At 35.5% G+C, this 14,435-nt stretch overlaps 1 protein-coding gene across 4 annotated transcripts in view; it reads left to right on the forward strand.

Annotated features, from left to right (window-relative positions):
- HMCN1 (hemicentin 1) overlaps positions 1 to 14,435 on the forward strand; it is a 524,815-nt gene that overhangs the window by 430,448 nt on the left and 79,932 nt on the right. For all 4 annotated transcript variants that reach the window (XR_010941259.1, XM_067728936.1, XM_067728938.1 and 1 more), the window contains exons 84-89: positions 798 to 932; positions 1,335 to 1,525; positions 3,086 to 3,167; positions 7,086 to 7,355; positions 8,037 to 8,207; positions 8,337 to 8,507. Coding sequence is in view for 3 of the 4 variants with exons in the window: in XM_067728936.1 (XP_067585037.1) it covers positions 798 to 932; positions 1,335 to 1,525; positions 3,086 to 3,167; positions 7,086 to 7,355; positions 8,037 to 8,207; positions 8,337 to 8,507 (1,020 nt within the window). In the remaining variant the exon portion in view is untranslated. The remainder of the gene's footprint in view (positions 1 to 797; positions 933 to 1,334; positions 1,526 to 3,085; positions 3,168 to 7,085; positions 7,356 to 8,036; positions 8,208 to 8,336; positions 8,508 to 14,435) is intronic.

Here is a 14,435-nt window from a genome sequence, read left to right on the forward strand (position 1 = left end):
CTTAATCAGTACTCTTTTCTGAAGGCGTAGTACTAACTTAGCTATTTCAATTTTTAAAGCTTAATTTTCCACATAATATTCAGCAGTATGAAACTTTAAAATATAATTTGAATGGGAGAGAACATGCAAGGTAAACATACTTAACAATCAGATATTGGCTGGTCTAATCAAAATCTTATTTAGTATTGATTATTTTAGGATTAGCATGTTTATCTTATACTCTATTCCAAGTATTGTAAATACCTTTGTAAATAATTATATCATCATCACCTGTGGAGAAGTTCAAATTATTACAAAATTAATCTTGTTATTATTATTTATTACCTAACTAGCGTATATTTTCATGATTTCCCCTCTGAGCTGCCAGGTCAGTTGAATTATATTTTGATGTAAATTGTTTGGGAGGAAAAGTGGTGTGAGAAATGAAATGGAAAATGTCATATTTCTGAATGAAAGATTTTTTGAAACCCAGAGAGACTGTGAGCCAGCTTTAGGCAACCCTTTGAGATGAAAGGTGTACTTCAAATCGAAAATTAATTTTGAAAGATGTTTGTTTTCATTCTCTTCTCCTGTTCCTTCTTTTTTTTTTCATTCTTCAAACAAGTGTCTAGAGACACAGCAAATAGCTCAGGAAGAAATCCCTGGAAAAGGCTCTCTCCTCCAGTGTCATAATGAGATCTCTTTGGTTCAGTTGCTAACCAATTCATAAATCTAACCTGCAAAATATTGAGCTGTACTGATTATTTTCCTAGGTTACTGAGAGGCATTTACGTTGCTTTCTACCTTGTTTCCTTCAGCCCACTTTGACAGTGTAAATGGACACAGTGAACTTGTTATTGAAAGGATGTCAAAAGAAGATTCGGGTACTTATGTGTGCACTGCAGAGAACAGCGTTGGTTTTGTGAAGGCAATTGGATTTGTTTATGTGAAAGGTAGATAAAAAGTCTTCTATTTTAAATTTATTTATGATGAATGGTTTGTGTTTTGCCTCCTTATTGTATAGTAATACAATATAACTTCAATTTATTAATCCATTTAGTCTTATTTCACAGATATGAAATTCATGACATAAAAAAAATTATGAACATTCAACTCAAAAGTAGGTAAGCAGTAGGTAAAGAGATCATTTGGCACAAAATGGAATCATCCACTTAGGTTACTGAAATGGACAAAATTGTCTCATTGATTAGCATGAGCAATTAATTCTGGAAGATCCATGGGGCTCAAACGTGGCTTTTCCCCTCTTCACTAAATTATCTTTTAAATAGATCAAAATCACAAAGAAATTATTGGAGCTTCCTTTTTCTTATACTCATCTTTTGTTATTTCCCCAGAACCTCCAGTCTTCAAAGGTGATTACCCTTCTAACTGGATTGAACCACTTGGTGGTAATGCAATCCTGAATTGTGAGGTGAAAGGTGATCCCGCCCCAACTATCCAGTGGAACAGAAGGGGGATGGATATTGAAATTAGCCACAGAATTCGGCAACTTGGAAACGGCTCCCTGGCCATTTATGGCACTATAGTAAGTCACACTGGAATTGTCAGTATGCACTTTAACTGTCACAATCAATGCCTCTCTATAGGTGCCATGGATGGGAAAAGTTTCTAATGCATTCCTATTTTAATCATAAAATCTGAGTCAATGGGTTCTTTTAAAAAACTGAAACAGTGGTTCAAATTGATGATTTTTAGCCCTTCAAAGAAGTACAAGCAATAAAATAATTTTGCTGCTTTGTTCTCCATCATTGACCTATTGTTCAACATCAGTAGATAACTTCCTCAAATCTGTTTTAGAATGCGGAAATTGAAGAATTACAACATTGTAAATTACAAATAAATGTTAGATTTCATCACCAAGTCGATAACTATATTAGGCTGTCCAAAAGTTTCAGTAATTCAGACAGTGATTAGTACTTTAAGTTATTCTAATTTGGGGGTCAAGTGAATGAGATATTTTATCTGAAAAATTCTTAACTAGACTAAATGAGGGTAATTTGTTAACCTACTGTTGAATTAGTTAATTAGTATATACTATCTAATCACCTGCTCCAATGGGCCACTCTCAGTCTTTTCTTCTCCTTGGCTTTATTTCAACCTTAGATGTTATTGATCGTCCCTTCAATTTTGAGATGATTTCTACCTCTAGCTACACGAATGAGTCTCAGGCTTCTTCATTACTGCTTTACCCCCCTTTTCCTCTACGCAAACATTACTACTGCTGAAGTCCTTGGTACTTCTTCTAATATCAATATTAATACTAATTTTTTTCCACCATACAATTTCAGATTCCTAACCCTGTACCTTCAACCCTGAAACTCTTTCAGGTTCCATTTACAGTTTCCTACTAGAAATCTCTATTTGGATAATGCATTGATACCCTGATTAAACAACTAAATCATCTGTCTCTCTCCTCCCACCCTCCTCCACTTCCTTCAATTCAGTTCCTCTTAACTGACTTACTCTTTCTATTAACAAGACCAGAATTCTTCTGTTCACAAGACCTTAGCAAAATCTGTGTCTCTAGTCATCAAATCTAAACTCATGTGGTCCTTATTTTCTATAATATATATGTATAAATTTGTGACTTACATTCTGTGATTTGTCATCATTAAAAATTAGTTCCTCACTTTCTTTCCTACATTTCAAGCTTTCTAAATGGAGGCTAAGCTTAATGTTTTTTTTTAACAACCCCCATAAGAAAGAACTAGATATTCGTTGATTTGTTCTGATTATTTAATGCTTTTTAAGCTATCTATAAGAATAGTGTTGGCATTTTTCTTTAATGAGATAATTTTGGATAAATGATTGTAAAAAATGTGATTTTCTGCTTAGGTTTCCTGCCAGTTATTGTTCCCTGAGAGCAATGATACGTTGTTCAGAAAAAAATTAAGCTAGGAATTTCTTTCTCTTCTTTTCTTTAAAAAAAAAAATCTATGTGGTTAAATATAGGTAAGTTTTTCTATTTCCATTGAAATACCGTCTCAAAAACAAAATTGCATATAAACAAGCATCATGGTAATAAAAAGTGATTTGCGCTGTTCTATAGGCACATATTTTTATAAAACACTGCTTATTTCCGTAGAATGAAGATGCCGGTGACTATACATGTGTAGCTACCAATGAAGCTGGGGTGGTGGAGCGCAGCATGAGTCTGACTCTGCAGAGTAAGCTGCTTAATCAAACTCTAATTAAACACTTGTTTTAAGAAATGTCCATTTAATTGTTCATTTAACTTCCTAGCAAGTACATTAATGGTAGCTTTCAGAGTCTGTCTAATTTACTTTTCTGCTGCTGATGGAGCAGCTGTTACCAAGCATAAGACTGATATAATTTTGCAATATATTTTATCTAACACATGCAGCTCACACTTGCAATTGCTCGGTAGCAGAGCCTTTTGTGTTGTTTGCAGTATATTCAGTCGAGTACCCTTCGTATAGCTCCTCACGGTTGTTGTAATGAACTTACAAAAATATCATTTTCTGGCACTTGAAAAATAAGTGTTGAAAATAAAGACTAATGTAAGTGAACTCAAGAGTGCTCCAGCTTGGGGCTTCCCTGGTGGCGCAGTGGTTGGGAGTCCACCTGCCGATGCAGGGGACACGGGTTCATGCCCCGGTCTGGGAAGATCCCACATGCCGCGGAGCGGCTGGGCCCGTGAGCCATGGCCGCTGAGCCTGCACGTCCGGAGCCTGTGCTCCGCAACGGGAGAGGCCACAACAGTGAGAGGCCCACGTACCGCAAAAAAAAAGAGTGCTCCAGCTCGATTGCTGTCAATCTGCCGTGAAATAACTATGTGCTCCGAGCAGGATTATCATGTTCATGATGAAGGCCCTCAGTATAAACCATTGGAAGACAGGTTTTCATAATTAGAAAAACATGAAAGACTCCAGTGGCTCCCTGGACAGTCCCCAGAACCACTTCAGGGGCTGACCCGAGAACAATGTTATTCGGTTGACAATTTAAGGAAATCAGCTTATTTTGAGACTAGGCTCAGTAATTAACAGGGTGAATTTATTTACATTTTCTTTATTCACTATTGAGAGATGCTGTAGACTAGCATTTACTAACAGCTGTTTGCCAAACTACTATATATATACCATATTTTCTTTATCCATTCATCCATTGAAAGACACACTCAGGTTGTTTGTATGTCTTGCTAAGACAATGTTTTATTAAAATACATATCTACCAAATGATAGCTTTGTGGGGTGTCATTAGGAAAAAAGAGTGCCATGATTGAATAAGTCTGAGAAAAAAATAGATTAAACAAGGTTTATTCATTTATTAAATATATAAAGAGCACCTAGTATATGCCAAGCCCTGCTTAGGTGTACCAATTTCTTTACTGCAGATATTTCCAGAAATGTTAATATGCAGATGTGAGTTAGTTATAACTCAACAAGAGGAAAATATAATATTCTACATTTCCCAAAAAAAATGTTATTTCCATGAAACCTTCCTCACCCCTTTGTTGGGTGAGTGTAGGTAGGTCATCTCATGATTAATCTCTCCTGGAAGACTGTTCCACTGACAGTTTAAGAAAAGCTGCATTAGATTAGATTAGCTCATCTACATACTGACAATAAATTCATTGTAATAAATGAGGGATATAAAAAAAGCCAAAAATATAATTTGTTTAAAATTAAGATTAAAGCACTAGAAGGAATGTTTTCATTTAGATAAAATGCTCGTATTTAACTGATCATTATGTGACTGATAGAATTAATTCAACTTTGAAAGATGTACATATGGAATTTTATTGTTGAATTAATTTATAGCCTTATGTGCAGTTGGAAATGTTCAAATGTGCAATCTAAATTAAGATTCTAAGTTTTATTTAACACTTTCTTTGGCCATAATAATATGAACAGACAAGCTCATCTATTCATTTTGTTGTTATTTAGTGTTACGTGATTAGTCTGAGGCATTTACTTTATTCAGCAACAGTTTATTGAATACATTATGTAATCTCATCACTGGGAGAGAAGGAAAAGCACCAGCCCTGAAAGTTCCTAGAGTGATGTTAATGTAAACATCAAGTAAGAAGGCAATTGTATAGGATGATGTGGGCATATATATGAATAATACATTAATAACACTCACTGAGGGATTCAAACCTCATATGAAATAATTACTTTTGTAAAAGACATGTCAGTGGTACCTTTACATAAAATACTAGCATAGTAATATCACAATAAAACACATTTTACTTCTGTTTTTGTTTTATGTTCCATCATTCCAGATACATTTCCTGGTCTATAATGTGCAGCCACTGCCTCGAATTATATGATTGCATTAACTCTCACTGAGCAAATCATTCCACCATTCAGTTCAGTCTCACTAAAACACCACTGTCATCCCGACATACTCTATCAAGAATAAGCACAATCCCCTTTGCTTACCTATTCAAACATAAACCCTTCTGATTTTCTTATAAGATTTTAACCAAATGTTTAATACCTGCATGCTACTGCTCTCCTGGATGAATCATCCTTTCAAAACTAAACCCATCTCTATGCTATTTCCTTCTCTCCAGGGAGCCTCCTTTCTGCTATATGTAATCTTACTCATTTTTAAAAATCCAGTCCAAGCTTCTTCTCCATGAAGTCTTTCATATTCTATCCTGACACTGTAGACCAGTATAAAGATAAACATTCTGTCAGCAGTTTTTTGCAATTCCTTTTACATTCTTTCCAACAGCTTTATTTGAATAGCTATCATCCAGTATAGATACTGTTAACCTCTTCCTCCTTCTTGAAACTCCCTTTGGTTGCCAGGATACCCTCTTCTCCTGAGTTTCTTCAAGGAAGAAACTCAATTACAGGCTCATTTTCTGTCCATTTCTTAAATAATGATGTTGTAATAGTTTATGTCTTTGGATCTCTTCCTCTGATTTTAGACTCACTTCTGAAGCAATCTTATCCACTCATGAAAGACTCACAAATCTATATTTCTAGCCCATATCTCTATTCTGAGCTCTGGATATGAATATCCAACTGTGGTGTAGACATCTCCATTTGAATGTCCTACAGATATCTCAAGCTCAGCAGTTCTAAATGGATGCAAATTATCATTCCTTACTCCCTTCCGACAAATCTGTTCTATCTCCTATGTTCTGCTGGATTGCCCAAAGATATACTATATTGCCCAAATCAAAACCCTGTAGTCATCAATTCCTCCCTTTATTCCATACCATTCAATGGCTAAGTTCTATCACTCCCACCTTCTTAACAATTCTTGAATATTTTCCTTTTCCTCTTCATTTCCAGTGACATGCTTTTGTATGATCTGTTGAGTCACTATTGTTATGCTCCCAGATTACCACAATTTTACCTATTGTATACTAAATTCTATTCTACCTATTCTACTACCAAATTCTACAGGTAAATTGTAGCACAGCTCAATAGTGGGTTATTTGTCTGTCTTATAAGTGGACTGTTAGCTCCTTGAGGCTAGAAATTATATCTGTGCCCCCAGCATCTAGCACAATGCCTGGCAAAAAGTAGGTTCTTCATATATGTTTATTAAAGAATGATGACCACTGGTGAAAGAATAAGTTGATAATGAATCCCTACCTCAAAAATAATGTAAGGGAAAGAACTGAATGTTCACCATGTAAAACACAGACAAAAGCAATGATAGTAACAGCAACAGTACTAATAATATTGTGTGCTTACCTTGTTAACAATAACAATAGTCCTAATAATACTGTGTGCTTACCTTGTTGAAGAGCTGTGCTTACATCATCTTAGTCGAGTCAAACAAGATCCTGTGAACTAGGGACCATTTTTAAGGACACAATGATTCAAAAAGGTAGTAAAGAGCAGAGACAAAATTTGAATCCAGAAAAGCATGACTGCAGAGCCCATGCTCTAGGCTAGACTGCTTGGGGATTTTAAATTTTTGCCATTTACTAAATAAAACATTCTATCAATAGCCATTACAACCTTAATAGTTGAGAAGCTACAGTGTATTAAAAAATCAGCCTAACTTTTTTCAAAATAATGTTACTATATAATATGGCTTAAAATGTTAATATGATTCCACAAAAGCTAAGAAATACTATGTGCTTTTTTCCATAGGTCCTCCTGTTATCACTCTTGAGCCAGTAGAAACTATTATTAATGCTGGTGGCAAAGTCGTCTTGAATTGTCAGGCAACTGGAGAGCCTCATCCAACCATTACATGGTCCCGTCAGGGGCACTCTATCCCCTGGGATGAGCGAATTAATGTGTTGTCCAACAACTCATTATATATCACCGCCGCTCAGAAAGAAGATACATCCGAATATGAATGTGTTGCTCGAAACTTGATGGGTTCTGTCCTTGTCAGAGTGCCAGTAATAGTCCAGGGTGAGTGTGATTCGTTCGCCCTGGGATATTCATGTTAAACAGCACCTGGAGTGATCGAAATCATAAAAATCGTTAAGCATCTTAGTCCAAGTCTCCTCTACCTTTAAGATACTTCTAGATTATAGGGCTAGGACAAAAATCACATCACAAACTGAAAGGACTGAAACAATACAGATGAGAGCTGCAGAATACCACGTTAATAATTCAAAATCCCGAACTGAATTTTGTATTCAAAACTAGGTTAAATTTATTCTCAAAAATCAATGCATATTTTTGCTTTAAAGAATGACTTATTTCCAAACGGTAAATAGCATATAAATTTCTTGGTCACTGACTCTTTCAACAGCCATGTCCAGATGAGTCAGGACTGGAGCTGGGAAGAAACCCTAGTTAGCAGTTTGAAGTTCTTCTCTCTTGCTTAGGTTTTTTTTTTTTTTTTTAACATCTTTATTGGGGTATAATTGCTTTACAATGGTGTGTTAGTTTCTGCTTTATAACAAAGTGAATCAGTTATACATATCTTGCTTAGGTTTTAATTTTACAGTAAAGAAGAGCTTCCATAAGCAATCTCTCAGCCTTCATAGATTCAGCGCTAGACCCAGTGCATATCTTAAATGAAATCTGACTTAACAATTTTTTTACTTACAAAAACAGAGACCAAGTACAATGTTTTACTTGCAGTTCATGGTGGCTTTTCCCAGTGGTCAACCTGGAGATCCTGCAGTGTCACCTGTGGGAAAGGCATCCAAAAGAGGAGTCGTGTGTGCAACAACCCCTCTCCAGCCAATGGTGGGAAGCCTTGCCAGGGATCGGATTCAGAAATGCGGAACTGTCAACATAAGCTGTGTCCAGGTAAACCTCTTTATTCACCGGACAGGCACGTATTCAGTAGATACTCATTTCTGTTCCCTAACTATGGCTTGTCTCACTATTAGTTCTTTCAACTGAAATATATCTAATGGTGTAATGTGTCACCTTTAGTGGATGGTAACTGGTCAGAGTGGAGCCCTTGGGAAGAATGCACAAGGAGCTGCGGACATGGCAACCGAACCAGGACCAGAACTTGCAATAATCCATCAGCTCAGCATGGTGGGCAGCCATGTGAAGGGAATGCTGTGGAAATAATCATGTGCAACATTAGACCTTGCCCAGGTGAGAATCCACCAATAAGCAAAACTTGCATCTTTCTAACTCCTACAAAGGAGTTATAATTACCTTTTCTTCTTTATTGTGAAGAGATGTTATGGCCGCAACCCTTGAACATATTCATTTTCTGTGTTCTTAGTCCTGTCTCATGGATGAACTTGTGAAGGTATGACATTAATCAGTGTTACATCAAATACCTGATATAACTGAACATGATAAAAGGCTCTAAACTGTGGTGTATTTTTAATCATGTAGATTTAATCAAATTAATGGAATTTTAGAGATAATGAGGACCTTAGATAACAGCTAATCCAGTCATTCGTTTTCACATGAAATAAATGAACCCTAGAGAGGTTAAAGACCTGCCCAGAAACACACAGCTGGTGAGGAGTAAAATAATATTAGCTACCATTCACTAAATATGTGTCATGTGCTAGGAACCATGCTCATCAGTACTTTATCTACATGTTGTTTTTGACTTTGTGAAACAACACTACAACATAGGTATTTTAGGGTTCTAGGTATCTTCACTGTAAGAACCTTTGCTGCAGGCAGTTTTGCTGCACAACTAAACAGACCGTAAGACAATTTTGTTGTAGAAGATAAAATAATAAAGATAAAATAAAAGAGGAACATTTAGAAGGATATAATTAAGATGAAAAATTAAAAACAAAATTTTTAAAACATTTTGTCATGAAAAATGAAAATACAGAAAATATTTGAATACATTTAAAATGTGTGTAAATTCATGTTATAGTTGTATTGGGGTATGTCTTAGAAAACGATGATACTTCCTTTCTCAGAGTTGATCATTAAGGATTCAGGATCTTTTGTTGGACATAAATTCTTTTTGATATACAAAAAATCTGCTGTAAGTCTTTTCAGATATCCCTGAATGTAAAATGAACAGACGAGGGATGCTATTTCTTATCAATATATGTAACATACATAACTGGTCCTACATATCTGGACTACATTTAAATGTTCCATCACAATTTCAGTCCTTATATTTCACCAAATCATCTAAGCCAGATTCTGTCCCAAATACCAAAATTCTGGGTACATAGTGTTCTCCACTATCAAATAGCAAAGAATTTCACCATTTTCAAGAAACTTACCGGGAAGCATGTAACCGTTTCCTTTTGCTGCGATAAGAGGAGCTTGATTCTTTTGCCTCCAACTTCTAATATTGTGTGATAGATTTTATAAAGACAGCTTGGAGAGCAATCTGTAGTATCTGAATTAGCTAAAGAATCGATAATTAATGCTCTTGAAGACCGTTATGAATTACTAGCCGCCCCTTTTATATTTGCCATAGCTTGGTAAACTTTTGCTTTTGACAGGTGAGAGTGATGACTGTGCTCACCAAAGGATTTGCAAACTGATATATTATCATTTTAGTATAGTATGCGATCTGGCTTTACACGCTCTCATTTCACATTTCCTGTAAGTTTTCTTATCACCGTATTTTCTATCAAGTCATTATACATAGTTGTTATCATCCACTATTTTAAGACCCTCACATCTGCTCGTCACTGTAGTGACCATTATGAGGCCTAAGATGTGTATAATATAAAAATGGGAGCACTGAGTCAGTGGAGAAATGAAACCACTGTCAACTAGTTGAAACCAAACTGTCGAACCTGTTGATCATTGTTTTATCTTTCACAGCAAAATTGCCTTACAGCCAATTAGTTGGTGGCAAAACTGTTTGGGGCAAATATTCTTACAGTGAATATACTGGGTGTGGTATATTAGGGCTCTTTCAGGTTAAAGTGACAGAAATCAAACTTAAATACGTAGCTTACATAGAAAATTCTACTTTCAGGTATGATTGAATCCAGGGATTTGGCTAATGTTTTTACTAGCATGTTTTCACTAGCATGTTTTCCCTCTCTCATCTCTGCTTTCCTTTCTCTGCCTTTGTTTCTCCATTAAACTCTTTCCATGTGGTGGGAAATATGACTTCCGGCAGCTGGCTCACAGCGGCCTTATAATCTAAGGCCTCAGAGGAAAAAAGTTCCTCTCTCTCTCTCATAATTTGTATCAGCCTCTGCGAAAGAACCCTCTTTGATTTTGTTTGGGTCCCAGGCTCACCTCTGAACTCAGGTAGTCCAGGAGAAGGATACTGCTCTGAGAGCCAGCTTGGGCTAGTTGCCCACCTTGTATCAAGAGGGGCAAGGTTTCTTGTTTGACAGCCTGAAAGAAATCATATGGAATAGAAGAGTGGCTGTTAATTCATTCTTTTAATCATTCATTCATCCAACAGATACTTATTGAGCACCATTCTAACTGCTGTAATTAGAATATCATTCAGATATTGATAAGCATACAGGACAAACTCAAAGAGTTGAAGTGATAGAGCATAACTGGGAGAGCCACCTTAGCTGAGATGGTCTAAAAAAGGGATATTGACAAACAAAAATGAGTCGTAGTTACCTCTGCATTGGATATTGCATTCTATTGTACAGAAAAGGAAACTAAGATTCAGAAAATATATGATAATTAATTCATTGAGGTTACACACCTACTAAAAGTGAATTAAGGATTTGAACCCAGGTCTGTCTGATTCCCAAGCCAATTTGCTTAGATCCTGGGTATCTTGATTTGCAGTTCAGAACTTCTATTACGTTACAAAAATTAATTAACTGTTATGAAATCTTAAAATAAACCAAAAGCCAAGTTTTTTTAATCTTGAAAAATGAGAAATCTAATTATAATAGAATAATATATCAAAGTAAAAAGAACCAGAAATACTGGATTAGAGCAACCTTTGTACAGTTTGTCAGCTATGATATCTAATGTCTATATAATGAAAAGCTAAATGATATTAGTAAATGTCATAAAACAAAAGTCAGGATTTTTTTTCTCTTCATGTTGAGTAACTATTGGCTTACTGCTGTTTTGCTCACTTTTCTGTTGGTTTACTGTTCTTCTGTCTTTCTTTGGTTATCTCCCAGCCTCTATATTGATTGAATTTAGCTGTTATTTTGGCATATTGTCAGTGGTGTTCTGGATCTTGCCACTGAGAGCATGTATCTCTTCCCACTGAGAGTTTAGTGACATCATATTAGTAGGTAGATATTGACCACAGTGGGAGTGTTTGGTACCACAAAAATTGCAGATGCTATAATTCAGAGTTTCCCTCCCTACTCCCAGAGAGCTGGTTGTTAAACATTTATCAGTATACCACTGCAAAATGGGCAAATAGCCAAAGATAGTCTTTTTCATCCAGGGGGTATGTCAGCACCTTAGGGACTGAAGAGATTTTCTTTTTATACATGGTTGGATTCAACTTGCTAATATTTTGTTGAGAATTTTTACATCTACGTTCATGAGAGATATTGGCCTGTAGTTTCCTTTTCTTATAATGTCTTTGTCTGGTTTTGGTATTAGGGTAACGCTGGTCTCATAGAATGAGTTAGGAAGTAGTCTCTCTGCTTCTGTCCTCTGAAAGAAAGATAGAGAATTGGTATAATTTTTTCCACAAACATTTGGTAAAATTCAGCAGGGAACCCATCTGGTACTGGTGTTTTCTGTTTTGGAAGGTTATTAATTATTGGTTCAATTTCTTTAATAGATCCCCCCTCTTTTATTTCTGATATTAATAATTTGTATTCTCTCTCTCTCTTTTTTTCTTGGCTAGCCTGGCTAGAGGCTTATTGATTTTATGATCTTTTCAAAGAACCAGCTTTGGGTTTCATTGATTTTTATCTATTGATTTCCTACTTTCATTTTCACTGATTTCTGCTCTAATTGTTACTATTTCTTTTCATCTTACTTTGGATTTAATTTGCTCTTCTTTTTTAGTTTCCTAACGTAGAAATGTGGATAATTTATTTTGATCTTTTCTAATATATGCATTCAATGCTATGAACTTCCCTCTAAGCATTACTTTTGCTGCATCCCACAAATTTTGATAACTTATGTTTTCATTTAATTCAGAATATTTTTAATATCGCTTTAGATTTCTTCTTTGACCTAGGTATTATTTAGTAGTGTGTTGTTTAGTCCCCACATATTTGGGGATTTTGCAGCTATCTTTCTGTTATGGATTTCTAGCTTGATTCCATTGTGATCTGAGAGAGACATTATATGATTTCTATTCTTTTAAATTTGTTAAAGTGGATTTTATGGCTCAGAATGTGTTCTACCTTGGTGAATGTTCCATGTGAGCCTGAGAAGAATGTTTATTCTGCTGTTGTTGGATGAAATAGTATATAGATGTCAACTACATCCAGTTGATTGATGTTGTTCTTGAGTTCAATCCTTTCCTTACTGATTTTCTGCCTGCTGGATCTGTCCATTTCTGATAGAGGAGTATTGGAGTCTCTGTCTATTATGGTGGATTCATCCATTTCTCTTTGCAGTTCTGTTAGTTTTTGCCTCACATGGTTTAATGAGATTTTCTTTTAGTAAAAATTTGTGCTTAATCAAACTTACAGAAAAGTTGCAAGAATTGTACAAGGAACTTCTGTATACCCCTACGCAGATTCACCTATTCTGTATATTTCCTAAAACAAGAACATTCTCTTTTATAAACAGTTATCAAAATCAAGAAATTTAACATTCATACAATACTAATTAAGTCTTATTACCTAATCCACAGTTCACATTAAAATTTTATTAGTTGTCCCAGTCATATATGCTTCATAACTCTTTTTCCCACTGCAAGATCTAGTCCAGGATCACACTTGTGTTTATGTGTCAAGTCTCTTTAGTCCCTTTCAACTGGAACAATTCCTTAGTCACTTTTTACCTTTTATGGCCTTGCTATTTTTTAAGTATACAGGCTAATCATTTTGTAAAAGAGTTTCCATTTAGATGTGTCTGATATTTCTTCATGATTAGATTCAGGTTTTGCATTTTGGCAGAAACATCACAGAAATGGTTTTGTGTCCTTCTCAGTGCATCATATGAGATAGTGTATGATGTCAGAATTTGTCCCAAGCTGGTGATGTTAACTTTGTTCACTTGTTTAAAGTGGTGTCTTCCACTGTGTCGTTACTATTTTTACCTTTGTAACTAATAAGTATTTTGTAGGGAAACTTAAAGACTTCATAAACATCTTGTTTCTTATCAATCTTTTATCTACTAGTTTTAGCATCTACTTATGATTTATTTTTGTTTTAAATCAGCTATTGCTATGATCTTACAAAACATTTATAACTCCATCATATCTTCTACATCTATTATTGGCTTTTTTTTTTTTAATTGCATTTTTTCTTTGTTTTTTTTGCTCTTTGGCCATGCCGTGCACCATGTGGGATCATAGTTCCCAATCAGGGATTGAACCCACACCCTCTGCATTGGAAGCACAGAATCTTAACTACTCAAACGCCAGGGAAGTCCCCTACTGGCTTTCTATTGTAAGAAAGAATTTTCTTTCTCTTTCTCCTTTTTTTTCAGTTATATCAGTAAGAACTCAAATATCATTTCATTCAGTGGTTTATAATGCACTACTGTCTTCATTTATTGTGATGCACAAATTGTCCTAGATTTGGTTAGTGGAGATCCCTTGAGGGATCCTAGCTTCAGTGTCCTCTTGATATGTCCCCATCATTTCATGAACGCTTCGACTTTCTGGTACGAATTGATATTTTAGGCCTATCTTGTCCTCCCCCAGTTAGAAGATATTTCTAAACTGACAATCCTCCCTCTAAAAAAGATGGGTATCTTCTGGGGTAGGCCATCCTGCTGCCATTTGAGACAATCATAAAAAATATATTGTTACAGATAAAGAATGAGCTTTTTTTAAGTGTTATTCTGAAAATCGTTGAGAACTTTGAGTGAAGAATAGCAGTACTAGCTCAGAGCTCACACTCATGTAATACTGTGTGTCTTACACTGCTCAAGGACTTTTCATCTATCAACTCATTATTCCTCATGCCCATCCTCATAAGGTAGGTTCTTTGCTTATCCATATATGGCAGA

The sequence above is a fragment of the Pseudorca crassidens genome, chromosome 2 (genome assembly GCF_039906515.1).
Source record: "Pseudorca crassidens isolate mPseCra1 chromosome 2, mPseCra1.hap1, whole genome shotgun sequence".
Lineage (NCBI taxonomy): Eukaryota > Metazoa > Chordata > Mammalia > Artiodactyla > Delphinidae > Pseudorca > Pseudorca crassidens.